The sequence below is a fragment of the Pogona vitticeps genome, chromosome 9 (genome assembly GCF_051106095.1).
Source record: "Pogona vitticeps strain Pit_001003342236 chromosome 9, PviZW2.1, whole genome shotgun sequence".
Classification (NCBI taxonomy): Eukaryota; Metazoa; Chordata; class Lepidosauria; order Squamata; family Agamidae; genus Pogona; species Pogona vitticeps.
Window position 1 is genome coordinate 22136592 of NC_135791.1, and position 13525 is coordinate 22150116.

The following is a 13525-nucleotide window of genomic DNA, read 5'->3' on the forward strand; positions in this document are numbered from 1 at the left end:
CGCCCTCACCCTGCAATACTTTCCTCGAGTAGCTGTGACAGATGGGAAGAAGCCTGCAAGCAGGGACTTCAGAAACTGAGGGACGCCAGAGGCTAAAGTAAACCAAGATGTTTAGGCCATGGTCCCATGCGTTTCAAGGGCTGTAGCCTAACAAAATGGCAGCTAAGGTGACTCTGGCATGAGAGGCCCAAAATCCTCAGTGCAGGTCTCCTTTCTCAACCCAGCAATAAAAATAACGACAATAGCAATGCTGAGGCTGCCATTTAATGATGCCTCAGATCTGCTGTCTGAGGGAGGCCTCTCTGTGCTTATGGCTGGGGCTCTAGGCACATTTTTTTAGCCCTGTGTCCTTTGTACTGCAGATGTTTCCCAAACTACCTCCTTATCTTTTCTGGAAATAGATTTTCCCCATTGCTTCAAATGACCACAGAAATCCTCCTCATCTCCCATCACCTACTCTCTGGCTGGCCTTGCAAAATGGGTGCCACCTTAAGAGTAATCACTTCAGGAATTTGCATAGAATGCAACTCTCTCAGTTCCATGCTGGAAAAACATCGAATTCAAAGTACACTTTCAAGTTGTTGTTTTTAAGTATTTATTTATTTATTTATTTATTTATTTATTTATTTATTTATTTATTTATTTATTTATTTATTTATTTATTTATTGGACTTATATACCGCCCCATAGCGCTACAAGCACTCTCCGGGCGGTTTACAATTTTTTTTAATTATACAGGCTACACATTGCCCCCCCAGCAAGCTGGGTACTCATTTTACTGACCTCGGAAGGATGGAAGGCTGAGTCAACCTTGAGCCGGATACCTGGGATTTGAACCCCAGATCCTGAGCAGTTTTAGCAGTTAGTCAAAATCATTTTTAGGGTGAATATAAGATACACAAGATAATAAGATACACACAATTTATTGTATTTCTTTATTTATTTTATTGGACTAATACCCCCACCATCTAGATCAAAGGAGAAAAATGGATAAAAGGCAGTCATTAACTTGAAGGGAAGCAGGCAGGCATGCTGGCCTCTGACCTCCTGACATATTACATTCCCGGGTTCCTGGCACACAAGGTCTGACCCATCTCCGACTTCTTGGCAGGGAAGAGAGAGAAAAACCTGCGCCGAGGAATGTCTACTGATAAGGCCTACTCTAGTTTTTACTTACATTGCTTAATGCTGTATGTCTGCTATATGTATTGGAAAAGCTGCAACCGAGGGAGAAGCCATATTTTGCTATTCTTTCATCCCTACTTTTTTTTCTTTCAGTCATTCTGCTTTCGTTTTTATTTTCTTTCGCCTCTACACAAAGCTTTCCATGATTGGTTTTTCTTATTGTGTGATGCCTACAGTAGGGCTGGCTGGCATGAAGATGGTAGGACGTCCCAGATAAGCCCAGAAGGTCTTCTCAAAGGCCAGTTTTATAGACGTCCCTGTTTAGATGAGCACAAGACATGGGCAAACACCTGTCTCACACAAACACACTCCTCTGGGAGCTTCAACTACTCTGACGCCCTCAGTTGTGTCTACCTTCTATTCAAAGTATTTAAAAAGGGCCCAGGTACTGCTGGAAGGACTGTATATTACCAAACAACGGTGTCCAGGTAAAATTTACAGGCCTGAGCAGTACAAAGTGTCTTAATGAGCAACCATATTGAACAGGTGTGCTGTAATGCTGAGTCACGACGACTCAAAGTGCTGACTCATGTACGATGCAATATCTAATATGATTCGACACAGATAGCTGTGAATAAGTATATATGTGGACTCTGTACAGGAGATGTATTCTTCTTCTTCCTGATGAGTGTCATGCTATTATGCTGCCGGTCTGCACTTCTGTACAGTGGTGCCTCACAAGACTATGTTAATTCTTTCCGTGAAAATCGCTGTTAAGCGAAAACATCGTCTTGCAAAACACATTTTCCCATTGGAATGCATTGAAAACCTGATAATCCATTCCAATAGGAACGGATTGTCATTGTAAAGCGAAAATTGCCATAGGAAACATCGTTAAGTGAAGCGCGGTTCCCAAGCGAAGACAGCCGTCTAACAAAACAGAGACCATTAAAAGACTCGCATAGCGAAGCAAGACCAAGCTAGCAAAAATATCGTAAAGTGAAAAACAGAGACCTAAAATTTAACCGTCTTGTGAGGCAAGGTCTCTAACATCGTAAAGCGAAAATCACCCATAGGAAACATTGTTAAATGAAGCGCAAGATCGCTCTGAAAACCTCATCGTAAAGCGAATTCGACGTTATGCATATATAGCTTGTAAAACACATCTGGTGCTGGAGATGCTGTTTGTCTGCACGTGATTCATTTAACCACCTGGACCAGAAGTTACTCTGCTGATTCTCTGCGTTCTTGCACTAACAAACGGACATGGAAAGCACAAATTTGTTCTCTGATCCAGACTGATATCCAATTCATAGGACTCCTGTCTCTCCCTGAAATTTCTTACATTTCTTGCCTCCGGCCATTTGCCTCAGTCTATCCATCGATATCTGTCCATCTAGTTATTTTTTTTATTCATTCATTCATTCATTCATTCATTCATTCATTCATTCATTCATTCATTCATTTAATTTTTATATTACTCATCTGCCCAAGGGCCACTCTAGGCGGTTTACAACAAAGACACAGAGCAATATAATCAAAATACCAATTAAACAGGACAAAAATGTAAAATAATAAAATACAAATAATACTGTCAGAAAGCATTAAAATACATTTATGGCATACATAGCAGATATAATGAGGACAGGAAACAGGAAAAGTAGCAGCCAAGAAGGGGGCCCTTCCCACTTGTTTAAAAGCGTTTTAAAAGTCTAAGCGGTGGTATAAACAGCGAGGCAACACTCAACAGTCCTCCTACAAGAGAGGCCAGCCATGACGGCTCCTTGATTTTTGAATTTTCCTGTTGCAGATATTGAATTTCCTCATTCAGTCGCCTAGTTTCCTTCTCGAATCCTCCTCTCAGCAGAGCCTCTTGCTCCTGGAAACAGAAATGGCAGCGGAATTATTAGATTAAAAGTGAAGTGGTACATAATTTCAGTTAAGATCCTCTCTAAGCGCTGGACAGCTCTCTGCTGGAGAACATCTCCAGTCTTGGAAGGAGACCCAGGTCATGTTCAAACATTTGCCCTCCTGCCACTACACAAATGTTGAGACACAGGGCAGGGAAGGTAAGGATCCATTCACTGGCCCTTCCTCCTCCACCACCCTCTTCCGATTGCTCAGGCTTTTTCACCCTCTGGGCCTTAGAGGGATCCCTTTTGAATTTGAGAAAGTGCCCAACTTCTGTAGGTCTTCCATGTGATTTAGAAGCTTAAAAGAGTGGGACAAGATCTCTGTTGCACAAGTTACCCATTCCATGAGTGGAAGGAGATGGCGCCGAGTGTCTGGAAGACTCGAGGGGCTGAAACCAGACAACATGTTGCCTCCTCACATGATTCTGACCATGTGTGAGAGGAATGCCAAAATGGGGCGTAACAAGGGGAGCAACCCGTGTTTCTGGTACAAGAAGGGAAATCATGCTGAGGGACTGCCTATAGGAGCAGAAGCCTTTGCTCTGAGAGATGCTTTCGGCACCTTGCCCCCACCCCCCTGAACCAGGGAAGCTATCCATCATCATGCTCTCTCAACACCAAGGGTTTCCTCCAATCCTCTGGGGCTTGAGGGCCAATCCTGGAATGGCCAGTCCCAGAAAATGGATGTCACAGAAGCCTGTCTGTCTGCTCTTACAGTCGATGCACCCATTCAAAAACACACCCGTGGCACAATGGAGTGCAGGGGCGCGAAAGGTCCCCAACAAGGCTGTGGCCTGGGGCGACCACCCCTCTGCCCTGCCCCACACTATGCCACTGCATGAAACACAGCCTGCTCAAAAACATACATGAGAGGCAGAGGTATGGTCTAGGCCACTGGTTCTTAACCTTTGTTACTCAGATGTTTTTGGACTGCAACTCCCAGAAGCCTTCACCATCAGCTCTGCTGGCTGAGGTTTCTGGGAGTTGCAGTTCAAAAACACCTGAGTAACAAAGGTTAAGAACCACTGGTCTAGGCAGGGAAGTACAAAACCACTCCTTTGAATTGATGGCATTCTGTTTCTTCAGCTCCTCGCAGAAAACAAATAAATTGAGCCAAGAAACTGAAAGCATGAGGGGAGGGTGGCTCAGCCCCAGATACTAAACAAGCCTAGGATATTTACAGCAAGTTTGCTTTCTATCATCTTCTGCTGCTCCTCCAGTAGCAACTCCCGTTCTCTCTTCATTTTCTCCTCCAGCTCCTGACGGTTCATCTCGTAGCTCCGTTTCAGATCCTCCATCTTCTGTTGCTGCTCAGCCATCTGCTGCTTCTGGAGCTCTCGCTCTCGTTCTGCTGCCTCAGCCTTCGCCTTGGCCTCTGTTCCCACCCCAGCCCAGAAAGGAAGAAGCTCAGAAGGTGTTTTACAGAAATGAAAAATACGGTTGGAGCACAATTTCTAGATCAGTTTAAGGAAATCTAGGAGTTTAAAAGGCTTCAAGTTGTTTAGCGCTACATAACCGGAGCGCGACATCTGCACAGCATCCGTTACAATGACCTTCCTTGTTTGGCAACCTATTTCTAATCTTGCTTTGGACACAACAATGTACAAGAACAAACCGTCTCATAACTATCTATCCGTTGAAATACTGACCTTCTGCACAACCGCGGTGCCACCCACCCGCCTTCAAAATTGGACCCATTGAAAAAAGGGGTGCAGGTGGCATGTGTAAAATGCCTTGGAAATGTGGCTGCACTCATGATTCCCTGCTTTGTGGGGAATAAGGGAAGATGTAATACCATATACAGTGGTGCCCCGCATAGTGACATTAATCCATTCCAGGAAAAATGTCGCTATCCGGAAACATCACTAAATGGAACATAAAACTCCATAGGAATGTATTAAACTCCGTTTAATTCATTCCTGTGGGGGGGGAACTCACCGGTAAGTGAAGATTCCCCATCCGGGCGCCATTTTCGCTGCCTCGGTAAGCGAGGGCAGGGCGCGAAAACGCTGCGGGTGGCCATTTTCTTGATCCAGCGGCCATTTTGGAACCGCCAATCAGCTGTTTCCCTAACATCGCAATGCGAAGATCAGTAAGTGAAATGCTTACCGATCATCGCAACGAGATGTTTAGCCTATTAAAACATTACAATGCGATCGTAAAAACGATCGCAAAATCCGCATCACTATGCGGATTCATCGTTAAATGGTGGGTTAAGTGAGGCACCACTGTATGGCATTTTCGTGGTATTTTTTAGAAAAAATACTCCGAAGCTGCAAAAGAATGAAGGAAAGGTGTAGGAAAAAATAATCCAAGATCAGTCCAGAGGCAGTGAGGAGAAAGAATGAATTTCAGTGCAACAGAAGGGAAACCCCAACTACATCATGACATGTTCACCCGTTTATGCCAAAAATGCACCTCTACAAAGAGAATATTTCTCCAAAACATGGAGAACGTCACTTCAGAGCAAGGTAGAAACCAAAGACACCTCCCCATGATTTCTTTTTAAAGGTGTGGTGGAGGCCTAGGACAGCTCTTTCCCATCAGAAAAGCTTGGCTGGAAAGGCTTGGTGCTAAGCAAGAGGCACATGAAAAAGCCTTTTGTGTCCTCTCAGATCTTGTTTCTACAGCTATTCCAAACATGACAGTTTCAAATACTAGGAGGGACTCAGAGTCATTGCACCGTCACCCAGAGGCCGGACTGTGGTTTCCTCTGGTGTTCCCTTCCTGTAATGTTGCTCAAGCAACTTTCGGGACAGAAAAGGAGAAATAAGAAGTGCATTCTTTCCCAGCTTGGTTTTGGGGAATATTAATCAGTGATGCAATTCCTCGTCCCTCATTCTAAAACAATATAGAGAAACCCTGCTAAATTTTAAATGGACAGCAGAGCCTTTCCCACCCAGAAAGCCTCCAGTCCTCCACAGCAACTCCATAATTTTACCGGGCCCTCACCTGCCATTTCCTTCTCTTTCTCTGTGAGGTTTTTATCGCTCTGAAGTATGGTTCGGCCGACATCCTCTTTTTTCTTAAGGTACTCCTGCAGGACTGCCTCTGCCTGGGTAAAGAAGGAGCCACGATTGGAAGAGCTTATATAGTGAGGCTGGCTATTTATTTATTTTCTCTTCTTCCTTTACTGATGTTTTAACCTTCCCACTTAAAAAACAGCACTCAAGGTAATAGACATCATTAAAAATAGATAAAAAGCAAACAATTAGAAAATAGACTGGGCAGTCATATAGGGATCCAGGCAACGGACTGATTCTGATGACACCCCACTGCTCTAATGCAGAAGCATGGGCAGAAATGGCCAGGACCTATGTGTTTCTTTCCCAAGGAGACAAAGACACAGATTTTTGCATGAATTCAGAAGATTCAGGATAGTGCAAATCTGTACTGTTTGTAATGTGTATTTAATAGTGTCTTTGAACATCCCAGAAAAAAATATGATGTGTTATAAAGACCATAATTTCATAGCCCCACCCCTTCCCTACCATTATTCCTTTTCCAGGTTCCTGGCGGTATCTTTCTTCCACTTTCTTCAGGTCAGCCACAAAACACTTATAGCCATCAGGACGGGAGTAAATGCCTTCCTGGACTTTATTGTCCAGCTCCTGAGACAGTGATGTCAAGACCGCCTCACAGCATTTTCTGGATTCCAGTTCATTCTGATGACAGTAGTGTTCCTTCTTCTCATTTATAGTTTTCTGGTCAGACAAAGAAACAAAGAAAAATCTGGATCACAATCAAACTGACATCTAGAGAAAACTTCATATAATTTGGGACTGTCTACGTCTTAAGATACATCTGAGCTGAGATTTAAAGTTGTTCAGTCATCTATACGTCCTGCATTTGAAGCCAGCTAATAGGCAGAGTAAAGTATATTGACTTCAGTCAATATACGTTGGATGTCATGAAAAGGAAGTAAAACATTTCCTTTTAAAAAAATACAGGATTCCTATTTCACAGGCCCTCAGAGCAAGTTGTTTAAATTAACTAAAAAAACTAGCAATTTAACCAAACATTCAAAAACAATAAGATAAAAACCATTGCATTAAAATTTGCACAGGGCACAATCCACAACTTCTATAGGCTCTAATAAATAAGAACACCTTGGTTTGGTGCCGAAAAGGTGGCAATGTGCCTGTGAGCAGTGCCTTCATTTAGATGGGGTTTTTACAGAGGAAAGCAAGGAAAGAGGGGGAAGATACAGCCTGTGAAGGTCAGTGAAGAGAAAGGATACAAACTTAGAGGGAGATGACAAAGCAGGCTGAGAAAAGAAATCATTTAAAGACGGAACATGGCTGGAACTCAATGTGGCACAAATCAGGTGGCGTAAGGCACCTGATTCTCAAACAGGTTCCTGCAACTGAAATCATCTCCAGTACCACCACGAAGTCAGTTACCAGAAAAGAGAGGCACCAGAAAGCAATAGTTCAGCCTGATGATATGAGAGCCTGAAAGATTCCACAAGACTGGCTTTGTGGTTCGTTCCAAATGATGTCAAAGGAATTTAGCTAGTTTCAGATTATCCAAGTCTACCTCTGAACTCGTTTCGCAGCAGAACCCCAGCCTTGAGATATGGCCAGTTAATGAGGACATCTTAAGAGGAAGCCTACCATAAGCTTAGCCTGGAAGTGTCGCGTATCGTCCTTGAAGGAACGATCCATGAACACGCGGAGGGCTTCTTTCTCACATTCGGCATGGATCTCCAGCAGCTGCTGGGTGGTCTCGGTGGGCAGCTTCAGCTTCTTCTCCATCAGCTCCACGTAGCGGGCAGAGGCTTGGCCCAAAGCAGACGAATTCTCCATTTCAGCCAAGGCAAGGACCGCATTCTCCATGCACGGCACTTTCCCACTGCAGATGCTCTCCACGTAGCTCTCTGCCAGCTTTGCCAGCACTGGAAGGAGAAAAGCGATACAAAGCAATGGGACAATGCTTATCATTAGGCGCTTACGTTGACACGAAGGGACTAAAAAAATCAAGCATCTAGGCTCTTCCAAGGAAAGGGAAGGTCAAGCACAGCAGGTCTTTAAAGTGATGTTATTGGGATCTGTTCCCTAGTTCAGCCGTTGTCAAGTGACAACAAAAGCCCAACAGGATTCCACATGGTAGAGCACACTCATTCCACACTGGAGAAGAATCATGTTATAATTGAAGAAAGAGAGGAAAGGGTGAGAAGACAGGAAAAGGAAGGAATTGTAGGAAGAGATGGGTGAAATATTTTAATTCATTCATTAAAATAGAACAGATAAAGGCAAAGATGTGTTAAGGGTACATCTTATGCTGGTGTTTTCAGTAGAAAGTGGCTTTTTTTCAGAATAGTTAAAGAGGAAATCCCTGCAGTTTGCTCAGAGAAAAGACAACGGACTTGGAAGGACTCACAGCGGCCGGTGACAACGTGCCCTCCTGGGACGGTCTTCTCCTTTGATGTCCAGTAGACGTAACGACAAAACTGGCCTGCTTGCTCCACAAACTCAGGGTCCAGCTCGCTCTCCTTCATGTGTTCCAACAGATGCATATTCTTTCTCTGGGTCGGGCGGTCAAAAATAAAGCATTTCCGTTGGGGGAAATAAAAACGGATGCATTTGCGCGGCAGATTGAACAGGTTGACCTCTTGGGTATCACCTAGAGGAAAGAAAATGTGAAAGAAATTCAACTTTGCATGTGAATCTTGAAAGGCATCTTTCAGCACAAAGACAGACATTACAGAATCTGTCGAGGAAACCATTACTCAGCAGAGAAAGTATATATGCCTTCTATGTGTTACTCATTAGCTGTTATGCTTACTAAGGATGTAAAATCCTCTATTGTTTTTTTTTTCCTCTTTTCAATTTCATTATTAATTTCAAATCAGAACCCCCAGGAAGGGCTACAGTGGTGCCTCACTTAATGATAATCTGTTCCAGGAAAATCACCATTAAGCGAAAACATTGTAAAGCGAAAATAAAACCCCACTGAAAAGCATTGAAACCTGTTCAATGCGTTCCAATGGGGTAAAAACTCACCATCCAGCGAAGATCCACCATATGGCGGCCATTTTCGCTGACTGTATAGTGAGGAATCCGTCCCTAGAAAACAGCGGGGGGCCATTTTGAAAGCCAGCGGCCATTTTGAAGCCGTCGATCAGCTGTTTAAAAAACATCATTTTGCGAAGAATTGGTTCCCAAAGCAGGGAAGCGATCATTGCAAAGCGAAATTCCTCCATTTAGACCATCATTTTGTGATCGCAATTGCGATCGCAAAAAGATCATTGTAAAGCGGATTCGTTGTAATGCGGGGCAATCGTTAAGCGAGGCACCACTGTATCTCATTTTTCAATTTTATACAGTGACCAGTGACCTGGAAACTATATAAACTGTGATTTGTAAACTATATTTTATTAAGGTTATAATTATTATACAATATTCCTCTTGATCTTTCATTACTAGCTTTGGCCAATGCTTTTTCATAAGAATGCAACAGGAAGGAAGGGAAGACTCTTTTGATCTGGACTCCACATTTGTCACTGTTACCTTTTTTTAGCTTCAAGGCATTTTCCAGATACTCATCCTCGGTGATGGTGCGCCCATTCAGCTCCAGCTGCAGCGTGAAATCCCTCAAAGCCCAGATGAAGGTCGGGAAGAAGCGGACAAACTCAGCGGAGTCCTCCAGTCCTCCAGCATTTTTCCCAGATGGCGCTTTTGCCTTGATGCGCTCCGTCAGTTCCGTCACATAACTGTAGGTTTGGTTTAGGAATCAAGAACCCTATAGACTCCATAGGAGGAAACCTTCCGTTTAAAAACACACCAACCTTATAACCACAAAAACAGATTAAGCCATAAGGGGGAAAGGAGTAAGCTCCCAAACTGATTAACAGCTGCTTTCTTTGAGAAGGAACTTGTTGGATGAAGGCTGAAATTTCCTTATCTATATAAGGAAATTGTTTGTCTTTGTTTGGACAAATGGATTCCTTCCACTTGAAGGAACCCTGTTCTCTTTTGAGGATCTGGTTTGCTACATCTGGCATAGAGCAGGATGCTTAATGACCTTGGAATCCATCCAGAAAGAACCTTCTATAAACATCGACCTGTTTAAATAATTTACCTTTCCTTTGTGTAAATAATTTTATGGCTTGCCTATCTCTCTCTGTATCTCTCCATTATCACCAAGGAGAAACACAGCCTGGCATTGCGCTATTCCTCAGAGAGTTTGAACGCTTCCCTCAGAAATTGTAGAATAAATGATTTGTCCTCAAGCAGTGCAGAAACAGGGGGCAAATTCTTGGAAGCACGACAACTAGTTATTCTTTCAATGGTCTTCTTCCTACCTGCATACTAGATCTTGCAGCTGCCATGTTGTTTCCTCATGTACTCCATTTTGACCCATGAGCATCTCTCCTCACTAGTAGAGCGGAGCCTCTGTTCCCTTAAAACATCCTGAGGTAAAAATTCAGGGCAGCAGGAAGAGCTCCCTTTCTCAAGAATGGCAGTCCTTCTCCCAATTAAACCTTTTCCTGCTGCATAGCGCTTTTGTTGACACTATAACAGTTATTCTGCCTTCCTCCCTTCGTCTCATTTAGGATCCCTCAGTTACTCAAAAGTTCAACTCAGCCCTGGTTTAGATATGAGGGGTGGGTGGCAGAAATGATATGTTACCACTGACAGCAGGTAGCAGGCAACTTTCCAGGTGCTCCCTTTTGTTCACACAGAAAAAAAAACCAAGATATACACACAACAAAGCTGCAGGATGCTAAATATATAATTTACCCAATAATAATAATTAGAGCAGGAGAAATTGTGTCCTGAAGCATCCTTTTCTACAACATGCTTGTGTTTGTGGGAGATTTTCTGAGGTGGAGTAATCATTCTGAAGTGGAATGGTCTCTCCAGACCTCATTCCAGCACCAGTGCGGAACCAGTCCTATACCATCACACTTGTGGCAATAAACACCTCCTAGTGTTGTCGATAGTGGCATTTCCTCCCTAGCCTGGCCAAAATGCTCAATAAGACTTTATCAGGTTAGATTTAAACATCTGTAGCAACGTGAACAGTGAAGAGAGCCCTGAACAGTGTCACACAGGTGTTCTCTAGTTCAAATATGTGTTGAAGCTTTTGCAACCTCGTATGCTGCCTGTAGTTTGTTTGGTTGGGAGGGACCTTTCTAGGCTGGGATGACTGTCAATCTATCCAGCACTGACCAATCATTCCTTCCCATTTCTGAATTCAAAGAAAACTCTGCCTCTCTGCTCTGTGATCTTTCCTTCTGTTTCATCTTTTGGAAGTCAGTTCACTCTGTTTGCCGTTTACTGATTCCAACTATAAGCAATGAAACACTTTTAATATTTTCTCCTGATGATGTCTCAGTGAATCACTGAGACTGTAAGTGCCAGTCGATGAGAGAAAGGATGAGAAAAAGGATCTGAGGAACCTGACACTATTCTCCTCTGTGGCTCTCTGTACTTCTGCTATGTAGCTAAAAGGAATTTTAACCAGAAATCTAAAACTCTGCAACTCTCCAGAACATAACCCTTAGAAAGCTTCTCTAGGGAACCAGGACTTCCTGAAAGAGAGGAAACTCCCAGTGAGCGAAAAACAAACCTAAGAAGGATACTGAAGCCGATCCATAGCATTCTGGTCAATGGTGCCCATGCTGTTGTAGACCAGGGTGCTGCTAAGAAGCACAGCCAAAGCAAAGATCCAGGTGTCATTTCGCGTATCTCCCTAAGAAAATAGGGGCAAAGAATACTCTGAGTGAGGGAGTAGGAACTCTGTCTGTGTTCTGTGTTCTAACTCCTGTCCTCTGAAGATGCCGGCCACAGAGACTGGCGAAATGTCAGGAAGAACAACCTTCAGAACACGGAGCCCCAAAAAAACCCGCAACAAACATCAGTAAGTATACGAATACCAAAAATGATAAAACAAATCCCACTCTAAGAAATGGAAAACAAAAGCAACATCCAAAACACATTCCAAGCAGTAAAGATACAAAGGCTGTGTTCATACATCACTTTAAGCCAAGAATTATTTAATCAGACATATCCATAAACTATTGTTGCTGTTGGCTTACAAGAAAGATTGATTTCTTCCAAACAGGAAATATACGCCTATAAGCTGCTACAAGACAGTTTCCTATAAAAACAGTTTGGGCCACCGGGAAATGGCAGGGACGGGAGGCATAAAGAACAGATTCACCTTTTCCACGTCACCTAGTCCCTCAGTATCCAGAAGAACAAGGGTCTGATCAGGCCTATCGGGATAGGGAACACACCACATCCAGATCCCCTTTGTGTTTGCTTGCACTGTAGAGCCCAGAGCGAAACCTATAGATAGAGATAATCACACGGGAAAGAAGTGAAGACGGATATACCAGAAAAATTGAGCTGGATCATGATTGCTATCTAGGTTTTTTTGGAACATTCAGAAGGGAGTGTTTTGCCCAGTATAGAAAAGCAGTGACTATCCTGCAACTTCTGGATTTCTCATACGACCGTTTAAGAGACCTCCAAGGAAAGGTCATTACACAGTGGGTTGTTTTATGAGATTTTAAAAGAATACAAGAATCAAGAGAGTCAGATATATATACACAGATAAAGGCAGAGACAGAGATGAAAACACAGCAAATGGTGAAGGCTTCTCAGACTTTTAGTCTGTTCTTGGACTACAACTCCCAGAAGCCTTCACCACCACCTCTGCTGGCCAGGATTTCTGGGAGTTGAAGTCCAAGAACATCTGGAGGCCCAAGGTTGGGGAACCACTCCCCTAGAACACAGTCACCGCCATGGTTTATCTTCCTATGGGCTTTGTTGTGTGGTGGTTTTGAAAGGAAGAGAGTTGTGGACCCCACAGTCAAAATCTAATGGTGTCATCTGGTCTCCCGTGCCCGAGAAATCAGGATTTACCCTCCATCTCTCATTGCAGTCCCCCAGGTTGCCAAAAAACCTGCCTGGAGGAAGATGTAAGAGGGAAGTGGCCCAGATTGCCAAAATGCCAGAGAAAGCAGGGCTAGATCCTGGTCAATGGATCCATCCAACTTAAGCAGAAACCCCAACCCGTAGGGTGCGTTTTACTCCCTCCTGCCCCAGGTTTTGACCATTATGCCACCGGAGGTCCATGCTGCTCACCTGAGTTTTTGCCAGCCAGTTTGTTCATGAGGTAGGACTTGCCCGTTCGGTACAGCCCCACAATAGCCACCACCACCACCGGCTGGTGGATCTGAGAAAGCCAACGGAGGGCTTCTGGGCGGACAAAAAGCTTTCCTTGCCTGTTTTCTATCAGGCACACAGGAGCCGGCATGTCCGTTTTGGAGGCCATCGCTCACAGCTGGAAAGAACAGCATTTGAGAAGAGACGGAAAACACCAGCAAGAGTCATCAACAAAGAGATGTCCACGTTTTCATGCAAAGACACCTTCTTAGCCAAAGCTCTGTGGAAATTCCTGCACTAAGGCATTGTGGAAGAGGTTGGATGTTTTTCCTAATCTCCTCTCGGAAATTCCCATGAATGAAGGAT

At 43.8% G+C, this 13525-nt stretch overlaps 1 protein-coding gene across 1 annotated transcript in view; it reads right to left on the reverse strand.

Annotated features, from left to right (window-relative positions):
- Positions 1–921: 921 nt before the first annotated feature.
- Positions 922–13525, reverse strand: part of LOC110071371 (guanylate-binding protein 2) — a 14092-nt gene continuing 1488 nt past the window's right edge. The window contains exons 2-11 of the mRNA XM_072980102.2: positions 13139–13337; positions 12210–12337; positions 11629–11738; positions 9551–9753; positions 8421–8663; positions 7655–7935; positions 6530–6742; positions 5991–6093; positions 4220–4413; positions 922–3004 (exon numbers count right to left, since the gene is read on the reverse strand). Of these exons, the coding sequence (XP_072836203.2) occupies positions 2819–3004; positions 4220–4413; positions 5991–6093; positions 6530–6742; positions 7655–7935; positions 8421–8663; positions 9551–9753; positions 11629–11738; positions 12210–12337; positions 13139–13328 (1851 nt within the window). The 5' untranslated portion in view covers positions 13329–13337 and the 3' untranslated portion in view covers positions 922–2818. The remainder of the gene's footprint in view (positions 3005–4219; positions 4414–5990; positions 6094–6529; positions 6743–7654; positions 7936–8420; positions 8664–9550; positions 9754–11628; positions 11739–12209; positions 12338–13138; positions 13338–13525) is intronic.